This window comes from Polypterus senegalus, chromosome 1 (assembly GCF_016835505.1).
Source record: "Polypterus senegalus isolate Bchr_013 chromosome 1, ASM1683550v1, whole genome shotgun sequence".
In the NCBI taxonomy this organism is placed as follows: Eukaryota; Metazoa; Chordata; class Cladistia; order Polypteriformes; family Polypteridae; genus Polypterus; species Polypterus senegalus.
This window is the reverse complement of record NC_053154.1, coordinates 191,523,752-191,543,528: the sequence shown is the minus strand read 5'-3', so window position 1 is coordinate 191,543,528 and position 19,777 is coordinate 191,523,752. Positions and strand designations below refer to the sequence as shown.

Sequence of the window (19,777 nt, the reverse complement as noted above, 5' to 3'; positions counted from 1 at the left end):
TACAGAGCACTGAAGTGCACACAACCGAGTCCAAAACAAGACTAAAGAAACAAAGGAAAAGGGGCAGGTTTTAAAGGGGGAGACAGGAAGTGAGGTCGTATGGATCCGCACGTGGTCTTCCACCATTGGCTCGTAGCCGGAGGGGACATCAGAGGGACTGGAGCTGGGGTGGCCGACCTCCATTGGCTCAGTCCCGGAAGTGATGTCAGGTGATCCAGGTGAAATCCCCCGGGGATGGTCTACAGGCAAGGGAGAAAAGAGTCAGTGCACTCTGCCACACCCCGGCATGCCTCCGAACTGCCTTCACTCAAGCCCTTTAGCTGCCTCCCATGCGCACGTGTGTGACAGTATATATATACCCCGATCTACAATACATACTTTAGCATAGACAAGCCAAGTGGCGCAATTGTAGAGTCTTCGCCTCTAACGCCGACATTTGAGGTTCGATTCCCGAGAGGGGGTGTACTGACTATGTAATGCGCTACCTGATTCATTTACCTTCGCATCTCCTTGGTTTGGGACGTATGAAAAAATATTAGGTTAACGCAGAATCATGTTACGTTATTTTTAAAATTTTCCCTTTCTTAGCACAAGCACAGCTGAGAAGCTTCGATGCATGTACTCCATAACGCGTTAAGATATAACTCATTTAATCACACTTTCAATTCCAAGCAAACGGGAACTTTTGTCAATGCATGATTTCCTGGTACATCCATTACACTGATGCACACATCACAGCTACAAAAATGTTAGAGTCGGAATAAAGCGCGTTCCTACGACTGATCATTTCGATTACCCGAGCGAAGCCTTGATAAAAGCATGGTTTTGTGCACACTGAAAAGCAAGCAAAATTAGATGCATTACAGAAAGCGGACTTTGTGGCTCTTACTGGGGATCATTGGACTTCCGTGACCGTTAGTGATTCTAAATACATCTAATTACAAAATGTTCAATGATCACACTGTTTTAGCCTAATGTACAAAATAATTTTGGCTAATGTTACTCAGAGTTTAAAGAGTAAGCTGGTCAAATTACCTTTTATGTTTCTGACTTATTTTTTAAGAAGAAAACTGCACTTTATGTTGAAATTTTGGTTATTATTATTTAAAGACAATACTATTCTGAAAATGTATTTAAAGTACTTAAACTACCACTTTATTTTTAAGTCTGCCCAATTTTAACCTTGGATGATATTTTTGTTTCTGTTTTGAATTCAAATGCAGTTTAAAAGCTTTTTTTTCAGAAATTAAAACAGCTTCAGTTTACAATATTCATGTCCATGTCTATTATTTGATTCTGTCGCCCACTAAAACCGTTTTAAGTTAAAAAAACATTTGCGATTTGGGGCAAATTTACGTGTAAGCGATTACATACGATTAATCAAGATTAATTCTTACACAGCCTCTAATTAATTGGATTAATTTTTTAATCGAGTCCCACCTAATATATATATATGTAGATATATATGTAGATTTGTATATATATGTGTATATACAGTATATATGTAGATATGTTTATGTGTATATACAGTATGTATATATGTGTGTGTGTGTATATATACAGTATGTGTATATATGTATATGTATATATATATAACTGTATATATATACGTGTATATATGTATATATATTTATATATATGTTTATATGTATATATATGTTTATATATGTGTCTGTGTGTGTATATATATATATATATATATATATATATGCCAGCAACACTCATGACAATGACAAAACAATTACATTGTCAATCATGTTACGTTATTATTAAAATGTTTCCTTTTCTTTTTACTTCTCCGCTGCCAATCGAGGTATTTTGCTATATATATATATATATATATAATATAAATAGATAGATATGACAACAACACTCATATCAATGACAAAACAATTACATTAACAATCATCTTACGTTATTTTTAAAATGTTTGCTTTTCTTTTTCATAACTTCTTTAACACACTACTTCTCCGCTGCGAAGCGCGGGTATTCTGCTAGTATATATACACACACACACACATAAACATTGTGACAGATTAGGTGCTTGCTCGCACCCTTGCACCCTCAGACACCACGTCAGACACCAGGTAAAAGTCAAATAATGATATTTATCTATACTAATAAAAGGCAAAGCCCTCACTCACTCACTCACTCACTCACTCACTCACTCATCACTAATTCTCCAACTTCCCGTGAGGGTGGAAGGCTGAAATTTGGCAGGTTCATTCCTTACAGTTTCCTTACAAAAGTTGGGCAGGTTTTATATCGAAATTCTACGCGTAATGGTCATAACTGGAAGCAGTTTTCTCCATTTACTGTAATGGAGATGAGCTTGAACGCCGTGGGGGCGGAGTTTCGTGTGACATCATCACGCCTCCCCGTAATCACGCAGTACATAGAAAACCAGGAAGACCTCAAAAAAGCGCTGAAGAAAACATGCATTATATAATTGAGAAGGCAGCGAAACAATAAGAAGCGAGTGACATATACAACCATATTCATGAGTTCTGCTACTTCGGAAACAAAGCATGATGTAAACCTACACTTTAAATTAAGTTCATAGACAGGCTGCCGCTGGCGTTTGTAATTTAGTGCCTGCCCATATAAGGCCGTCCGTCAGCGGCAATCCAATAGCAAACTGCCACGGGTAAATATTCACGGGTGAAGGACTGTGCTTATGGGGAGGAAGATGAGATGGTCAGGGTGGTGTTTGACACAAACTCAGCGAAACTGCGAGAGAAAGTTTTAAGTGCCAGGACTAAGGTAACATTAAATACAGCCATGGACATAGCACGAGATGGCACCAGCACAGCTGGGAACCTTCGATGCATGTACACCGAGTGGCTCACGTGAACTGACGCAGTGCACAGATAAAAAGCAACAGTTCCAAAAGCGCTGAACAAAACCGAATTACACAATTGAAAAGGCAGCAAAAATATGAAGCGTCTGATACATACAAGCATATTCATAAATCCAACTACTGCGGAAACAAAGCACACGTTGGAAAAAGTCAATGTCCGCTAAAGGAAGACAGTGTAAAAAAACCCATGCATGCAGTGTGTCAGGTCTCAGATAAAGAAGAAGACGAGCTGTTTATTGATGCAGTAAGAAGCGAATCGATGAATGAAACCTGTCATCTTTACAACGATTGACAAACACGGAATGTAACTTGAACACAACACATCCTACAAATACGAACCTGATTGAAAGAAATAATGATAATCAAATCCTTGATGACAGCAACACTCAGTAACACTCACAAAACAAATACTGTATATTGACAGTCATGTTACGTTATTTTTAAAATGTTCCCTTTTCTTTTCTAGCTTTTTAACACACTACTTCTCGCTGCGATCGCGGGTATATATATATGTATATATATATATATATCCCGATCTACATACTCGAATAATGGATACTTTATTAGCCATCAATGATTGTTTTGGTAAAGCCATACTCAGTGTATTCATTAGATGAGCGGTAAAAAGTAAGAGCAGGCTGTAGTGCTGGCGTCAACTCTATCTGAATTGCGATCACATTTGAAAAAATATATCTTTTCAAGTTCTATTTAGTCCATATGTGTCAAACTCAAGGGCGCGGGCCACATCCGCCCGGCGTGTAATTATATCCGGCCCGAGATCATTTTATATACTGTATTATTGTTATTAATGGCCGGGTATATGAAGCGCTGGTAACACAATAAACTACAGATCCCATAATGCAGCGCTTCAGCTGCCTTGCGTAACACGCGTTAATCAAGTCTAGCTTATGATGCTGCAAGTTATTGCGAAGCTAGCTCACACGATGCTGAAGAGAAAAGTTGATTCTGAAAATAGAGCCTTTAAAACCGATGGGAGGCTGAGTATATGTTTACTGAACCCGTGTGTCTCATTTGTGGAGCTAATGTGGCTGTAATTACAGAATTTAATCTAAGACGGCACTATGAGACAAAACATCAGGGTAACCTGAATGCAATGCAGAAGATACAGAAAGCAGAAGAATTAAATAAGAATCTGACACTTCAGCGGACGTTTTACCCGTGCACAATCACAAAGTGATTTCAAGTGAAGCTGCTTTTATGGGAGACACAAATGCACCAGTGCAATTTGCCCCACTTTCCCTGTTGCCAAGTAATGTTAAACCAAGTCGTCACTACGGTGTTCCCAAATACGCACTTTGCTGATAAACTGAGCGCACTGAGTTTGCACGGCGCTTTGGTGACTTTGAAGAACAAAAAAAGTCCGTCTACATGCGGCTCGAACCTTGTGCATGTTTGGTAGCACATATCTGTGTGAGAAGCTCTTCTCAGTGATAAAGACTAACAAAACAGCACACAGGAGTCGCCTCACTGATGAGCACCTGCAATCCATCCTGAGAATCTCCACAACACAGAACCTCACACCAAACAGAAACGAACTTGTTGCAAAAAAGATGCCAGGCGTCCAGCTCTAAAATGACATATGAGCAAAGACAACTGAATGATTTGATTTGTTATTGCTGAAAGGAACACATTTTATTTATATTTCCAGGTTTTGTTATGCAGCATGTTCATATTTGAATTTGTATAATTTTGACAGGATATATTTTTATGGAGAGCAAAATCTTTTGGGATATTTAAAATCTAAGTTTATTTTTTATATAAAATTACATAAGAGTAAAGAAATTTGAATGTATGTTCTTTTAACGTTTACTTTATTTCTAACTTGTATAATTTAGACAGGATATTTTTATGGAGAGCAAAATATTATAAGTTGTTTAAGGTTTGAGTTGATTTATTCAGGAATAATATTCCTGTCTGTTTTACCATTCCTACCAAAGATATTTCTGTCGACTAAATAAAAATTCCTTCTATTTAAAATTTAAATAGAACTTGAACAAATCTGATAGTTCATAATATCCACGCAGACTTGCGTAAGGCGGAGTTATCCATTTTAACAAGCAGCGTATTGCACTGATACGAAATAGCTGTGTGTGTATATATGTAGATATGTACTGTATGTATATGTATATATGTTTATATATGTGTGTGTGTATGTATATATATATATGTATTTGTGTGTATATATGTAGATATATATATATGTATGTATATGTGTGTGTGTGTATATTTATGTGTATATGTATAGATATGTGTATATATATATATGTTTATATGTGTGTGTAAATATATATATATATATATATATATATATATATATATATATATATATATATATATATATATGACAGCAACACTCATCACTCACAACAGTGACAAAACAATTACATTGACAATCATGTTACGTTATTTTCAAAATGTTTCCTTTTCTTTTTCATTGCTTCTTTAACACACTACTTCTCCGCTGTCAAACACCACCCTGACCATCTCATCTTCCTCTCCATAAGCACAGTCCTTCACCCGTGAATATTTACCCGTGGTAGTTTGCTATTAGATTGCCGCTGACGGACGGCCTTATATGGGCAGGCACTAAATTACAAACGCCAGCAGCAGCCTGTCTATGAACTTAATTTAAAGTGTAGGTTTACATCGTGCTTTGTTTCAGTAGCAGAACTCATGAATATGGTTGTATATGTCACCGCCGCTTCTTATTGTTTCGCTGCCTTCTCAATTATATAATGCATGTTTTCTTCAGCGCTTTTTTGAGGTCTTCCTGGTTTTCTATGTACTGCGTGATTACGTGGGAGGCGTGATGATGTCACATGAAACTCCGCCCCCACGGCGTTAAAGCTCATCTCCATTACAGTAAATGGAGAAAAACTGCTTCCAGTTATGACCATTATGCGTAGAATTTCGATATAAAACCTGCCCAACTTTTGTAAGGAAGCTGTAAGGAATGAACCTGCCAAATTTCAGCCTTCTACCCACACGGGAAGTTGGAGAATTAGTGATGAGTCAGTGAGTGAGTGAGTGAGTGAGTGAGTGAGGGCTTTGCCTTTTATTAGTATAGATATACACACATATAAACCGTATATATACATTGTGGAAAACGTACCCCCAAACACAGACAGACCGACACCAGGATGTCCAGAACACTCTATTTTTATTTTGAGCACCACAATGCCTCCTCTCACCAACTCTCTTCCTCTTTCTCTTCTTCTCTTTCTTTCTCTCTCTCTTTCTCTTTGACCTCCTTCCTCCTCCTCACAAGCTTCGTCTCCTTCCTCCCAACTCTGGCTCATCTACTAGAAGGAGGCCTTTATCATGACCCGGATGAGCCCCAGGTGCTCCCTTGACGTCACTTCCTGGTGTGGCGGAAGTCTCAGGAAAGCACCCGAAAGCACTCCGGGTCTTCTTGGAATTATTTCCGGCAGTACTTCCTGGTGTGGCGGAAGTGCTGCCATCCAGGCTTCTCCGACTGTCCGGGCGCCCCCTGGCGGTGGCTACGTCCTCTCATAAAGAGTGTCCCAGCTCCATCCCTGTGGCCCCCAAATAGCCCCGGGCAGCTGCCCTCTCGTGGCCAAGGAGTAACAATGTCCAAGTCGGGGACTATCCAGGCGTCCCGGCCGGGTAGTGTCCCCGGACATCTGTGACAACATATACATCCACATATATATGCACATATATATATGTGCACAAAACCACACTTTTATCAAGGCTTCCGTCGGGTAGTCTTTTGAATTTTCCTCCAATCAGTCGTAGCAACGCGCTTTCTTCTGACTGTTACATTTTTGTAGCTCTGATGTGTGCATCAATGTAATCGGTGTTCCAGGAAATCATGCATTGACAGAAGTTCCCCTTTGCTTGGAATGCAAAGTGTGATTAAATGCGTTATTTTTTAACGCGTTATGGAGCACATGCATCAAAGCTTCTCAGCTGTGCTTGTGCTAAGAAAAGGAAACATTTTCAAAATAACGTAACACGATTGTCAATGTAACCTTTTGTAAGTAGTGCCTGGAGAATTCAGAGTGTGGAGAAACTCTAGAGACAGCGTGTGTATTAACTTGTGAATTTTTCTGTGAGTATTTGGTGGCAGCGTCACAAAGTTGGTTCCGCAAGACTGCGTTAGCTGCGGAGCTCAGCTCACAGCGAAATGAGGTGATGGGAGGGGAAATGATGATGTGACTTCCCCACCCGCCTTAACTGTCAATCCCCCTAACAAAGACAGTCTCTCGGAATTTGCATAAGCACAGCCCCTCACCAGCAATGTTAACTTAGTTACAAAGTGATCAAAACTCTCGTTTATATCCTGCGTCCTCTCATAAACTTGTATCCCGCATTAGCCGTGGGCATGACAAACGCCAGCGGCAGCCTGTCTATGAACTTAATTTAAACTTTAGGTTTACACCGTGCTTTGTTTTCGAAGTAGCTGCATTCATGAATATGCTTGTATGTGTTTGACCGATGTTGACTTACTAATTTTGGTCCTGAAGCCAGTCATTTCATCAGGTTTGGGCTGCCAACACCTTTTGTTGGTCCTTGAACTGTTACTGCTAGTGCTAACAGCATATACAGTTTCTGTGTTCGCTGTAACATGTTTTGCATTTAGATGGTACCGTAAGGTTGAAGTGCTGGGTGGTATGGAAACTCCTTTTTGCACAGTTTGCACAAAACCACGCTTTTATCAAGGCTTCCTTAGGGTAGTCTTTTGAAATTAAATTTTCCTCTAATCAGTCCTAGCAACGCGCTTTCTTCCGTCTCTGACATTTTTGTAGCTCTGATGTGTGCATCAATGTAATCGGTGTACCAGGAAATCATGCATTGACAGAAGTTCCCCTTTGCTTGGAATGCAAATTGTGATTAAATGCGTTATTTTTTAACGCGTTATGGAGCACATGCATCAAAGCTTCTCAGCTGTGCTTGTGCTAAGAAAAGGAGACATTTTAAAAATAACGTAACACGATTGTCAATGTAACCTTTTGTAAGTAGTGCCTGGAGGATTCAGTGTGGAGAAACTGTAGAGGCAGCGTGTGTATTAACTTGTGGATTTTTCTGTGAGTATTTGGTGGCAGCGTCACAAAGTTGCTTCCGCAAGACTGTGTTAGCTGCAGAGCTCAGCTCAGAGCGAAATGAGGTGAATGGGAGGGGAGATGATGACATGACTCCCCCACCCGCCTTAACTGTCAGTCCCCCACAAACACAGTCTCTCGGAATTTGCATAAGCACAGCCCTTCACCAGCATTTTTAACTTAGTTAGAAAGTGATCAAAACTCTCGTTTATATCCTGCGTCCTCTCATTAAACTTGTATCCTGCATTAGCCATGGGCATGACAAACGCCAGCGGCAGCCTGTCTATAAACTTAATTTAAACTTTAGGTTTACACCGTTCTTTGTTTCCAAAGTAGCTGCACTCATGAATATGGTTGTATGTGTCAGTCGCCCGCTTCTTATTGTTTCGCTGCCTTCTCAATTGTATAATGCATGTTTTCTTCAGCGCTTTTTGGAGCTCTTCCTTGTTTTCTATGTACTGCGTTGACAGTCAGTTCACATGATTACGTGGGAGACGTAATGATGTCACATGAGACTCCGCCTCCCACAGCCATCGAGCTCAACTCCATTATAGTATATGGAGAAAAATAGATCCAGTTATAACCATTACGCGTAGAATTTCGAAATGAAACTTGCCCAACTTTTGTAAGTAAGCTGTAAGGAATGAGCCTGCCAAATTTCAGCCTTCCACCTACACAGGAAGTTGGAGAATTAGTGATGAGTGAGTGAGTCAGTCAGTCAGTCAGTCAGTCAGTCAGTCAGTCAGTGAGGGCTTTGCCTTTTATTAGTATAGATTATTGATGTTTTTTATGTGTGTCGCGGCTGTAGCTGCAGTAGAAAGGAACTTGTTCACCCCTTGTTTGTCTATTCAATAAAGGCATTTATTGTAGCTACAGGAGTTATCTATCTGCGATGCAGCGGCTCTTTATACTGTATTTCTGCATATGAAGATGGTTTTTATCACCATAAATTAACTTTTGAGGGGCAGGTTGATTCAGACGGAGCACTACTGAAGGCCTAGGTGTGAAATGCATTGTCCGCCACTGGGATGATACGTTAATTTGATGAACATTACAACCTGAAAATAAACAAAACTGTAGAGAGGTTCAGATTATACTTTTCCCAGTGCGTCTCTCTAAATCCTCCGTAAGGGAACATTATCATAAGGCTTAACAATCTTATTGTTACACCTTTTACGTGCACCCAACCGTCCTTATTACGAAGTCTCCCTTGCCTTACCGCTGGCTGCTTCTTTCCATTCACCTTCTTAGCTCTTTATTTAAACAGTTTTTCTTCTCAATTTTATGCTCCTTCGCTGTCTTCTCCCTTTTCGTTCAAAATATGCGCCTCCTTGCCTTTTTACAGTCAGCTCCCCTTACGTCACACCATGGTACGTTTAGCACAAGTTAATACCGGGAATGCCTGTTAAACATCTTACATTCACGAGTAGCGATTTGCGTAGTGAACACTTCAATGAATGAAACCTGTTATCTTTACAACGGTTGACAAACACTGAATGTAACTTCAAAACAACACATCCTCTAAATACGAACCAGATTGAAAGAAATAATGATAATCAAATTCTTGATGACAGCAACACTCATAACAGTGACAAAACAATTACATTGACAATCAGGTTATGTTATTTTTAAAATGTTTCCTTTTCTTTTTCATAACTTCTTTAACACACTACTTCTCCGCTACGCAGCGCGGGTATTTTGCTAGTCCTACATAAATTTGAAGACTTAATTAGTCAAATTAGGGGTGTGCGATCTTTCCAAAAAATCATATTACGATCCACAATCTGAATTGTAATCTTTTTTTTCAATGTGGCATACACTTAAGAGAATATCCGGACTCAAACTCATCAAGACCTAAGTAACACTTTATCAAACAAAGTTGAATTCAATTGTTCTCTCGTTTGCTAGATAAGCGAAGTTAAGGAACACACCCCGAAGCTGGCGAGTGAGTGAGGAAGGCCCCTCCCCTCAGCCCGCTGCCTTTTTCTTGGATTCGCGCAAATAAATCGGTACTGCAAACGAACTATGATACATAACAAAATGAGAGAAGTCACAAAATCAACCGGAATGTTCAAGCAAATTACAGAAAAACACCTGATCTAAATCCAGACAGACCTTGGATTTTATATGTTATATATTAGTCAACCTTCAAAATAATGTGCAGTTAAAGTCTCAACAGCATTATCAGCATTTCTGGAGCTTAGTAGAGCCAAATAACTATAAGAATCTTCACCAAGCAGCTCTGAAACTGTCTGCTCTGATTCGGTCTACATACTTCTGTAAGTCTGCCTTTTCTGACATGAATGTCATGAAATCAAAATTCAGAACAAGACTGACAGATGAACTTTTAAATGACTCCATAAGAGTGAACCTAAGTGGCTACACTCCACCATACACATCTCACGTTGACTCCATGCAGTGCCAGTCATCTGACCAACTAAAAAACACATCACACATGCAACTGGACATGTGAATACTCTTCTGAAGTGAAACAGTGACATGTAACAAAATGACAAACAAATAAGTAATATCTGTGTATTTGTAATTGCATTGTTTTGTTTTGACAGCATTCATGTTTTAATTCAATAGAAATACACTAGAAAATTCATCTAGACATGCAAAATGCACTTGCAGGTGAACTAAATATTTTTGTGATATTTTAATTCAAAATCTGAGTTGTGGACACCAATATTTTGTAAATATTCGGGCAAAACAAGCTTATTCAGTTTGTTTGGTTTGAAATAAGCTTTGACAATAAACATTAGAAAACATGAGTAGCTCTCGGCCATTTTCATTTTGTAAAAGTAGCTCTCAGGGGCCCCTCATCTAGAAGCTACCATAAAGATGGCATTTATTGTATGCAGATATCTGCATTCAGATCCTAAGAAATGGTGAATGTTTTGAAAATGCTGGACAACAATGAAGTCATAAAACTTTAGCAATTTGACAGAGATTAAATAATATTCATATGAAATCTTGTATGTTACTTGATCACTCCATCTGCGTGTAGAAGCCGTGAGCTGTTAGCCGAAATGAAAGTGTTGGTTATGTTATGTTTTAAATGCAGCTTTGCAATAGCAATGTTTTGGGTATGTCACAACCAACAATTTATGGAATTTTGCTCTTAAACTTTGAACACCCTTACAACATGTAATGAAATACACTGATTTATACATTTTGCCAGAACTTGATGAGAGGTGATGTTGAAGCAAGCTAAATTCATGCATGTTGGTATGCGCCTAAAGATCATTGTCCCAAGTTTGATGCCTATTTTATCCATTTATATCCTACTTACTACCTCTTATATTTCTTCCAATGGACTGCTCAACTCGTAACTCTTAATCAGTCCAAAAATAGGTTATTTCACTAGGTACAGTTACTGCAAAACTATCTGTAACCTCGCAATGTAAATCCTCTAGCAAGTTATCCTTTAACCTGTGGAAATCATTATTTTCGAAGTGATGCTCTGCTGCTAGGCTTAACTGGTATTCTAGATCCAGTATAGGTAAATGGCAAATGCTGCTACGTTTAATCCAAACCCACTTAACCAGCAGCTGAGTTGCTTCTCTGACCCTTAGTCAGCTATACTCTTGGTTTTTGAAACTGTTTGAATAAGTATTTCTTCAATTTGTTTTTATTATATATCTGTAATAAAATGTATTTAAATGCAGAAGTAATCAGCCCATGTTTTAGTGCTTGTAGTGTAAGCATGAATGCATTTTATGTCAACAGTAGAATAAGTGGTATGTTCCTCCAGCTCACTCACTCTTTTCTTCTTATATAAGACGCTACCATAGCTGTCTGTTTGTCTGTCCAGGATTTTAAATCACCTGTAGCTCGCAAACCGTTTGAACTATTTACCTGAAATTTGGTACACATATACTACGTGACATCTACTATTCACTTTTGCGGTGATGATTGACCTCCAAGGTTATTCCTCTTTTCATTTTTGTTTTATTTTATTGTAGAATCAACTTGGCAGCGCCAGCAGGGCAGCCATGTGGCACATGCGTGTGGGCACCGTTCTCATCCCTACCACCTTCACCGTCACTTTCACTACCTCTTATATTAAATCATGTTTGAGGCAGATTGAAGACTTAAGTGCCAGCTTAAATAAAAAATTAAGGAAAACATACTAAGTAATTGTAACATAAACACTGACTTAATCAGTATTAACATGAAAAGATGCCAGCAAAAGAAGAGAAGAAGCAGGCTAGGGTGGAGAAAAGAAGAGCTGCTCAGGAAGCAGCAAGCACATCATCCTCTGAGCAAACGAATGCTAAACATACAGAGAAAGAGTGAAAAAACTATGAATGCTCAAGCCAAGTGTATTCACTGCACATTATTGTGCAGTGTGCCGTTACTGGTACTGTATAATTATGTTGGTATTTTTTTTCTCAAATCTTATATTAGTTTTGAAATGATGTTATCATACTGAGTAGAACAGAGCTCCAAGGCTTGAATATTGTGTTTATGTGAAGTTTCTTATCTCACAAGCAAGGAAATTTGGAATCTTTGCACTTACCAGTGGTTTGAACTTTAAATTTATTAGTAACTCTGTCCTGACCCACTATGGTAAAGTGTTTATTTGTGCTTAAGTGTGCACCGAGATCGACTGGCATGTCATTTAGAGATAATGCGTGCCTTCTGCTAAATCTGGCCTTCCCCAATTCTTTATTGGAATAAGCAAGTTTAGAAAATAAATAAACAATATCAAATTTCAAACATTGTTTAAAAATGTTGCAATATACTCTATCTTAATAAAAACTCCCAACTTGTTGCTTAAACAAAATAAAATATCAACATTGAAGGGATTATATACTCATATGCCACAATAGTCTGTTCACCATGTTTTGTAATTCCATAAATTAAAATACATTAAAATTAAATTTTGTCAGTCACTGCGACTTTCGAGTCTCACAGTATTTGTGCTTCCTTACTATTATTTCTGTTTTCTAACATTGAGGAATGGAAGGCAAACACTTACTGGTGAGTATATTAAAGTCTAGCATTATCTTTATTAACCCATTGAGAGATCATTATTTTACCTAACTGTTTTCAATTTATTGCATTTTAATCAACATCGGGTCATATTTAAAATTATTTTTTCCATTTCATAAGACCTTTTACTAACCATGTTTTCTGTATTTTGGTTTGCTAGTCTCACTAGATTAGAGTAGAGTAACTCATCAAAGACATTTAATTTTTTTTTTAACTCAAGCTCTAACATATCTTTTTCCTATTTATTTTTAGTTGTGGACTGCAAAAATGCACCAGATCTGCAGTTTGGATCTGTCATCTATAACAGCCTTTCCAACCTCACAACATACAGATCAACTGTTCACTATTCCTGTCAGATTCCTCGCTATCAGATGTACCCTGCTATTAATGGTATGTATAGAGAAATATCTCTTGTAATTTCTCAAAAACAAAGATCTAGTTACAGGAAGCTCTGCAAATCAGTATGAAAAATATACTCATAAAGGACTACAAGCCTGGACTTGCATTGGCTAATGGCCTACTTTAGTTTAGGTGCAGTGAGAATTAATTAAGGTGTTAACCTTTTATATGTATTCTTTTTATTATTACTGCCTTTATTTGGTTGAACCATTTATTAATGTGATATTTAGGTTTGCTGCAATAAGGAAGTGTTTCCTGAATTTTAGTAATGAATGATGTTTCAAGGCTTTTTACTTTTTGTCAGGTACATATATATGTGGAGAAAAAGGATTTTGGATTAATGATGAACTAGGAGCAAAGCTGCCTTCCTGCTTGCCAGGTAATCACTTAAATAACATAATAGTAGCAGAAGTATATACTCACAAAAATTAAAGGAACACTTTTTTTATTGGGCCTGGCATGAAATCATTTAAACCTGTCTGATAATTTTCTGGTTGGTTAAGCAGCTGAGGTCATTGTTAATCACTTTCAGCTGTATTGGTGTTCATGGACTTAACGACAGGTGCACTAAAGTGGCAACAATTAGAAAACCCTCAAAACAGGACTGGTTTTACATGTGGAGGTCATTTCAAGTTTCTCCCTCTTGATCTTTTTTGGCTGGTTTTCCACTCGTGCTAGTTTTGGCTTGAGTAATCATCTCTACTGGCAGTATGAGGCAATTCCTTAACCCTACAGAAGTTGCACAGGTTGTCCAACTTCTCCAGGATGGCACATCCACACGTGCTGCAGCAAGGTTTAATGTGTCTCCCAGCACAATCTCCAGAACATGGAGGAGATTTCAGGAGACTGGCTGTTATTCTCGAGAGCTGGACAGGGCCGTAGAAGGTCCTCAACCCATCAACAGGACCGATACCTGCTCCTTTGTGCAAGGCGGAACAGGCTGAGCACTGCTCGTGCCCTACAGAATGACCTCCAGAGGGCCACTGGTGTGAATGTCTCTACCCAAACAATCAGGAACAGACTTCATGAAGATGGCCTGAGGGCCCGATGTCCTGTAGTGGGCCCTGTGCTCACTGTCCAGCACCGTGGAGCTCGACTGTCATTTGCTCAAGAACACCAGAATTGGCAAGTCCGCCACTGGTGCCCTATACTTTTTACAGACGAGAGCAGGTTCACCCTGAGCAGCTGTGATAGACGTGAAAGAGTCTGGAGAAGACAAGGAGAACGATATGCTGCCTGCAACGTCGTTCAACATGACAGGTTTGGTGGTGGGTCAGTGATGGTCTGGGGAGGCATATCCATGGATTGACGCACAGACATCTACTGCGTAGGAAATGGTGCTCTGACTGCCATAAGGTATTGAGATGAAATCCTTGAACCCATTGTCAGACCCTACGCTGGTGCAGTAGGTCCTGGTTTCCTCCTAATGCACGACAATGCCCGGCCTCATGTGGCAAGAGTATGCAGGCAGTACCTGGAGGATGAAGGAATTGAAACAATTGAATGGCCTTCACAATCCCCTGACTTAAACCCAATAGAACATCTGTGGGACATTATGTTTCGGTCCATTAGGCGCCGCCAGGTTGCTCCTCAGACTGTACAACAGCTCAGGAATGCCCTCATACAGATCTGGGAGGAAATGCCACAAGACACCATCCGTCGTCTCATTAGGAGCATGCCCCGACATTGTCAAGCATGCATACAAGCTCGTGGGGGCCACACAAGATACTGAAAAGCATTTTGAGTAGCAGAAATTAAGTTTTTGAAAAAATGGACTAGCCTGCCACATCTTCATTTCACTCTGATTTTAGGGTGTCTACACAATTAAGCCCTCTGTAGGCAGAAAACTTGTATTTCCATTAAAAGACTTGGCATCCTTTTGTTCCTAAGACATTGCCCTGTCGTTATTTGTATAGATATCCAACTTCATATTGAGATCTGATGTATCTAATGTGTTTCTTTAAAGTGTTCCTTTAATTTTTGTGAGCAGTGTATATTATCTACCATCCCCCGGTCCAGCATGGAATTATCCTTTTATGAACCCTTTAGCTGCCTCCCATATGCACATGATATTTTCACAATAATTTGTTTCTTAACCTGTTTTATGCAGTCCCTTACAAGTTGCTTAAAAGTCATGGATGAAACAGTATGTCCTGTCATTTAAAAGTAAGCCTTTATAAAATCTTTATTGCATCTGGATATTTATTCCTCAGTTGTATTAATTGTAAAAAAAACTTCTCTTTGAAGCAGGCTTTGATGTGATTTACTAATCATTTTAGCGTATTCTCAAATCCAGTTACTCTTGCTTTATTTAAATCTCACAGTCTTCAAAGGAACTAGTAATGTCATATAAAATTTAAGTTTTTGATGTGGTTGCTCACATCCTTTTCACATAGGGTATATTTACGTGTGGTTTTAATCAGCTAGGCACTACACATTTTTTTTACATTTGTAGCACAGTACATCTTTTAAAAGTACACATTTACTTATTATTTTACATACTTAGTCACATGTCACCTGGATTTACTTTTTGGACGCTTAATGTATTTTTGGAGTGCTTTTAAAACATAAAAATATTTTGTTTTCCTTGTTTTAGTTCTTATGCTTACCTTTACCTTGTGACTTGAAACATCCTCTGAATGCTGGTATTTTAGTTTCTGAATTGTTTTTACCAGCTTTACATTTATGCCCTTTGCTTTTGAACAAGCATTTACTGCATTTTTTGTGTTCTATATAGATGATTTTTCTTATTCTTGTAGGGCTTGATACCTGCAAAAATGTGAAACAATTCCCTCAAGTTCTAAGTTTCTTTTTTTGTATTTCTGGATACACAGTTAGCCATGCAAGTCCAACTTTATATTATAGGACCTCAGATTTGTAGCTTCATTTGTTTAAACTGTAGTTCTATGATTAAATACAGAAGGCTAAACAGCTCCTCTCCCCCATGCAAAAAAAGAACGTTTGCTAACCGAATTAATGGTTTCTTGTTCTTTACGTGTATATACAGTATAAGCCGTGAAACACCATGTGCAATTGCTTATATGGTCAACAAATGTTCCTGGCTAAATATGTAATAGCTGAGAGAAATAAATTAAAAAGTGTCATTTCATTGTATAAAATCACTTATCATAACTGTGACTGTTAATCTTAATGTTGAGCACATGTATGAACTAATTCTCACTACTGTCCAGAGTATTGCAATACACTGTATGTGAAACTGTTCTTAGCAGTGAGAATCATAAGCTTCTAAAGACTAATACATTTCTCTTATTCCTTTTATTCTGACTGACGTAATATATTTATAGTGACATAATATATTTATAGTGAGATACTATTGTGCAGAGCATTCAAAAGTATCCAGCCTCACTGCTGACTAGTGTGTTACATACACACACCTGTATCAACTGTGCAGCAACATTTTTCCTTTTGCAACTTTACGGTGAAGTTATATGTTAGCTCACCTTTGCTAGATTGATTGCACAATGATTGGCGAGAGATGATTAAACCATTATACTGCAGTTAAGTTATCTTGTTTGAAATTTAGGTAAAAGCTTATAAATCCCTGCATTTTACACTGTTATTCCTGGGATTGTTATGCATTAGCAGTACACAGTAACAGTTAAATATTTAAGAATGTAGCAGTACTTTGGCTGGCTCTTTACTTGTTACTTATGTGCTCTAATTTCACAGATAAACTGGTTGCTGTACTAGGTTCAGGAAAAGAACATAAGTTTACTATCATTGTTATGGAATTCTCCTCCTCAGCTAGCTTTGACTGTTAGGGTCCTTGATATATCCTCTGTTGTTTTATAAGAAAAAGTGTTACTGTTTCTGGCACATTGGCTTACAAAACTACAGTAGTTTCCTATTTCTAATTAAAGTTTCTTTCCCCAGATTGGGTTTAGTTACTGCAGTAGTATCAAAGTTTGGAAACATAGATCTTAAGACCTGTAACCACTCAGAGCGCTCTGAATGATTCCAGAATGTTCAGCTCAGAGAGTTCTAGACAGTATACTGTACTTTCCAACCTGAGGTTTTGTTTGTGCCAGACTTTACTCACCTGTTGCTGGGTTGCTTGGGCAGACATTTTGACTCTACATCATTCTTTGTATAAATTTGATCATGTGTGCAAATGTTCAGTCTGAACTTTTCAGTTCTGTCTTGGGGCTTGAAGGATATGCCCCTTTTATGTGACCCATTGGTTGTTTTTTTTTGTTTTACTATTTTGGAGTAATTATCATCACCATACTGAATTATGTCACTTACTTACATTATGTACAATACAAATCTGCAATTTACCTGTTGAGCACAAATAGGAAATGCATAAATAATCATTTGCCTTTCTGCTGTCAGTGTTGAGTATTTTGATGTTAATGTTGAGATATCTTTTAATACTCTTCTTTGGTGGTTATAATGTATTATATAATAACATGTTGATAAATATTCATTTTGTATGGCATTATTCAGCTGTTGGACAATTATGCAATACAATACAATTTATTTTTTGTATATCCCAAAATCACACAAGAAGTGCCGCAATGGGCTTTATTATATGGCTAAAAAAAATTTTATTAACTCAATCTCATAGAAGATGAAAAACATTTGTATGTAGCAGGTATGGTCAGTTATCACATTAGCTACTTATACCTGAGCTCAGATAAAATTCCTGTTTCATACTAAGTACAAAGCTTACACATGAAGGAAAACTCAATGTTGAATGTTAAAGACGGACTAAAAGAGATGTTTTTTGATGCTTTGAGGGATTGATTGAAAACAGCACACTAAATTACCTACACAAACACTTTTACCTTTTTCTCTTACAGACAAGTTCCATAACTAAGATTCAAAAGATCACAGTCTTTCATGCCATTCCTAGAAACCATTTCTAGTCATCTATAGGCAAGAATGAATATCACATGCCTTGAACTTTCCCATAGTGTTCTCCTTCATGCCTTTATTCATCTTGCAGAGTATGCTAATCTGGCGACCATACATAGCCATCTTGGTAATATGTAAATTCAGTGCAGTACACAGTACATACTGGTCACAAGAGTACAGGCAGTCAAGATGTCACACAAACAATCTTGCAAAGCAATGGAACCCACAGACTCAAATTATATGCAGTGGCATTTTTCATTAATCTGACGCACTAGTAAAAACCACTCCTTTTTCTGGTGTATATACATTTTTCAGATACATCACTTCTCTTCCACATACCAGTGACCTATTTTTTTTTAAATATTAATAGATGACTCTGCATAAGTAAGAGAGTGTAGATGTGTACCCTAGTGTGTCCTGGTGTATGCTGATATTCTCTCCTGTTGAGGACAGGATTTTGGTTTGGTCATTGGGTGAATGGAAAACTGCTAAATATTTAAATTATATGTAAAAACAATGTAAATCACTTACTTATCAGTTTATTATCTTTAGTATTCAGTGCTGGAATCTGAGTTAACAAATTCTTCCGATATGTTTTGTGAAACAAAAACAATAAGAAATAGAGTGATATGATCATTAGATACCATCATCATATCAGCAAAAGTACAGTATTTGTGATGCTCATTTTGTTGTTTTTTTCTAAAATTCTACATTCTGATAAATGAGACACAGAAGATTTCAGTGATTGTTTTATAGAACAAATAATTTTAATATTTCTTCTTTTCCTTACATAGTCATTAAAACTTTGAGTAATTAAAGTTGTTTATGTATTTTAACTTGGCTTGGGACACTGTAAAATCTGTTTGTGGTTTGTGGTGGTCCTTTTATTGGTCATTAATGCTGAATGTGCAGAGCACAAGGAAATAGCAACATAAAGAAACATTTTCTGCACCATTTTTAAAATTACTTTGAAGTAGGTGTAGAGGTTAATAGTATTTTTTCATGCATCCAGAATTTGCAGTTTAAATTCTTCACTAGGTCATGGTTTGTGTGGAATTTGCATGTTATCTCCTTGTCTGTGTGGGATTTCCTTCCATATTCCAAAAGACATTTGGGTTTAGTGATGACCCTAAAACTAGTACCCCTGTGTTTATGTACATGTACAGTATGTCTTGCAATGTCTTGCACCTGTTGTTTCCTTTAGGGGGCGATATAGCTCCCTAATAGGAATAAGTTCCTTTATAATTGCGACGTTTTAAGTTACCGAAAAATATAGAGATATGATATTAAAAGGCGATATCCCTCCCACAGTGATACGGCGGTACAAATCACATAAGAGAAAATAACTTAGCTTTCTTTACTGACAGTTTACACGGCATTACAGACGGGAAGCCATGACAATATCAAGGTGGGATCTTGATCTTTAAAGTCTGCCATTTTTCGTTGCTGCACTGGAAGGCTTTTCAGGACAAATGACGATATCACCCATTCGTCCGTCCATTGGCTTCGAAGTGTTTGGTTACACTCCAAGTATTTATACTGTCTTCTCCAC

At 37.9% G+C, this 19,777-nt stretch overlaps 1 protein-coding gene across 1 annotated transcript in view; it reads left to right on the top strand.

Moving 5' to 3' along the window:
- The window catches only part of masp1 (mannan-binding lectin serine peptidase 1), a 247,786-nt gene that overhangs the window by 153,919 nt on the left and 74,090 nt on the right, over positions 1–19,777 (top strand). Inside the window, exons 9-10 of the mRNA XM_039765749.1 lie at positions 13,201–13,338; positions 13,652–13,726. Of these exons, the coding sequence (XP_039621683.1) occupies positions 13,201–13,338; positions 13,652–13,726 (213 nt within the window). The remainder of the gene's footprint in view (positions 1–13,200; positions 13,339–13,651; positions 13,727–19,777) is intronic.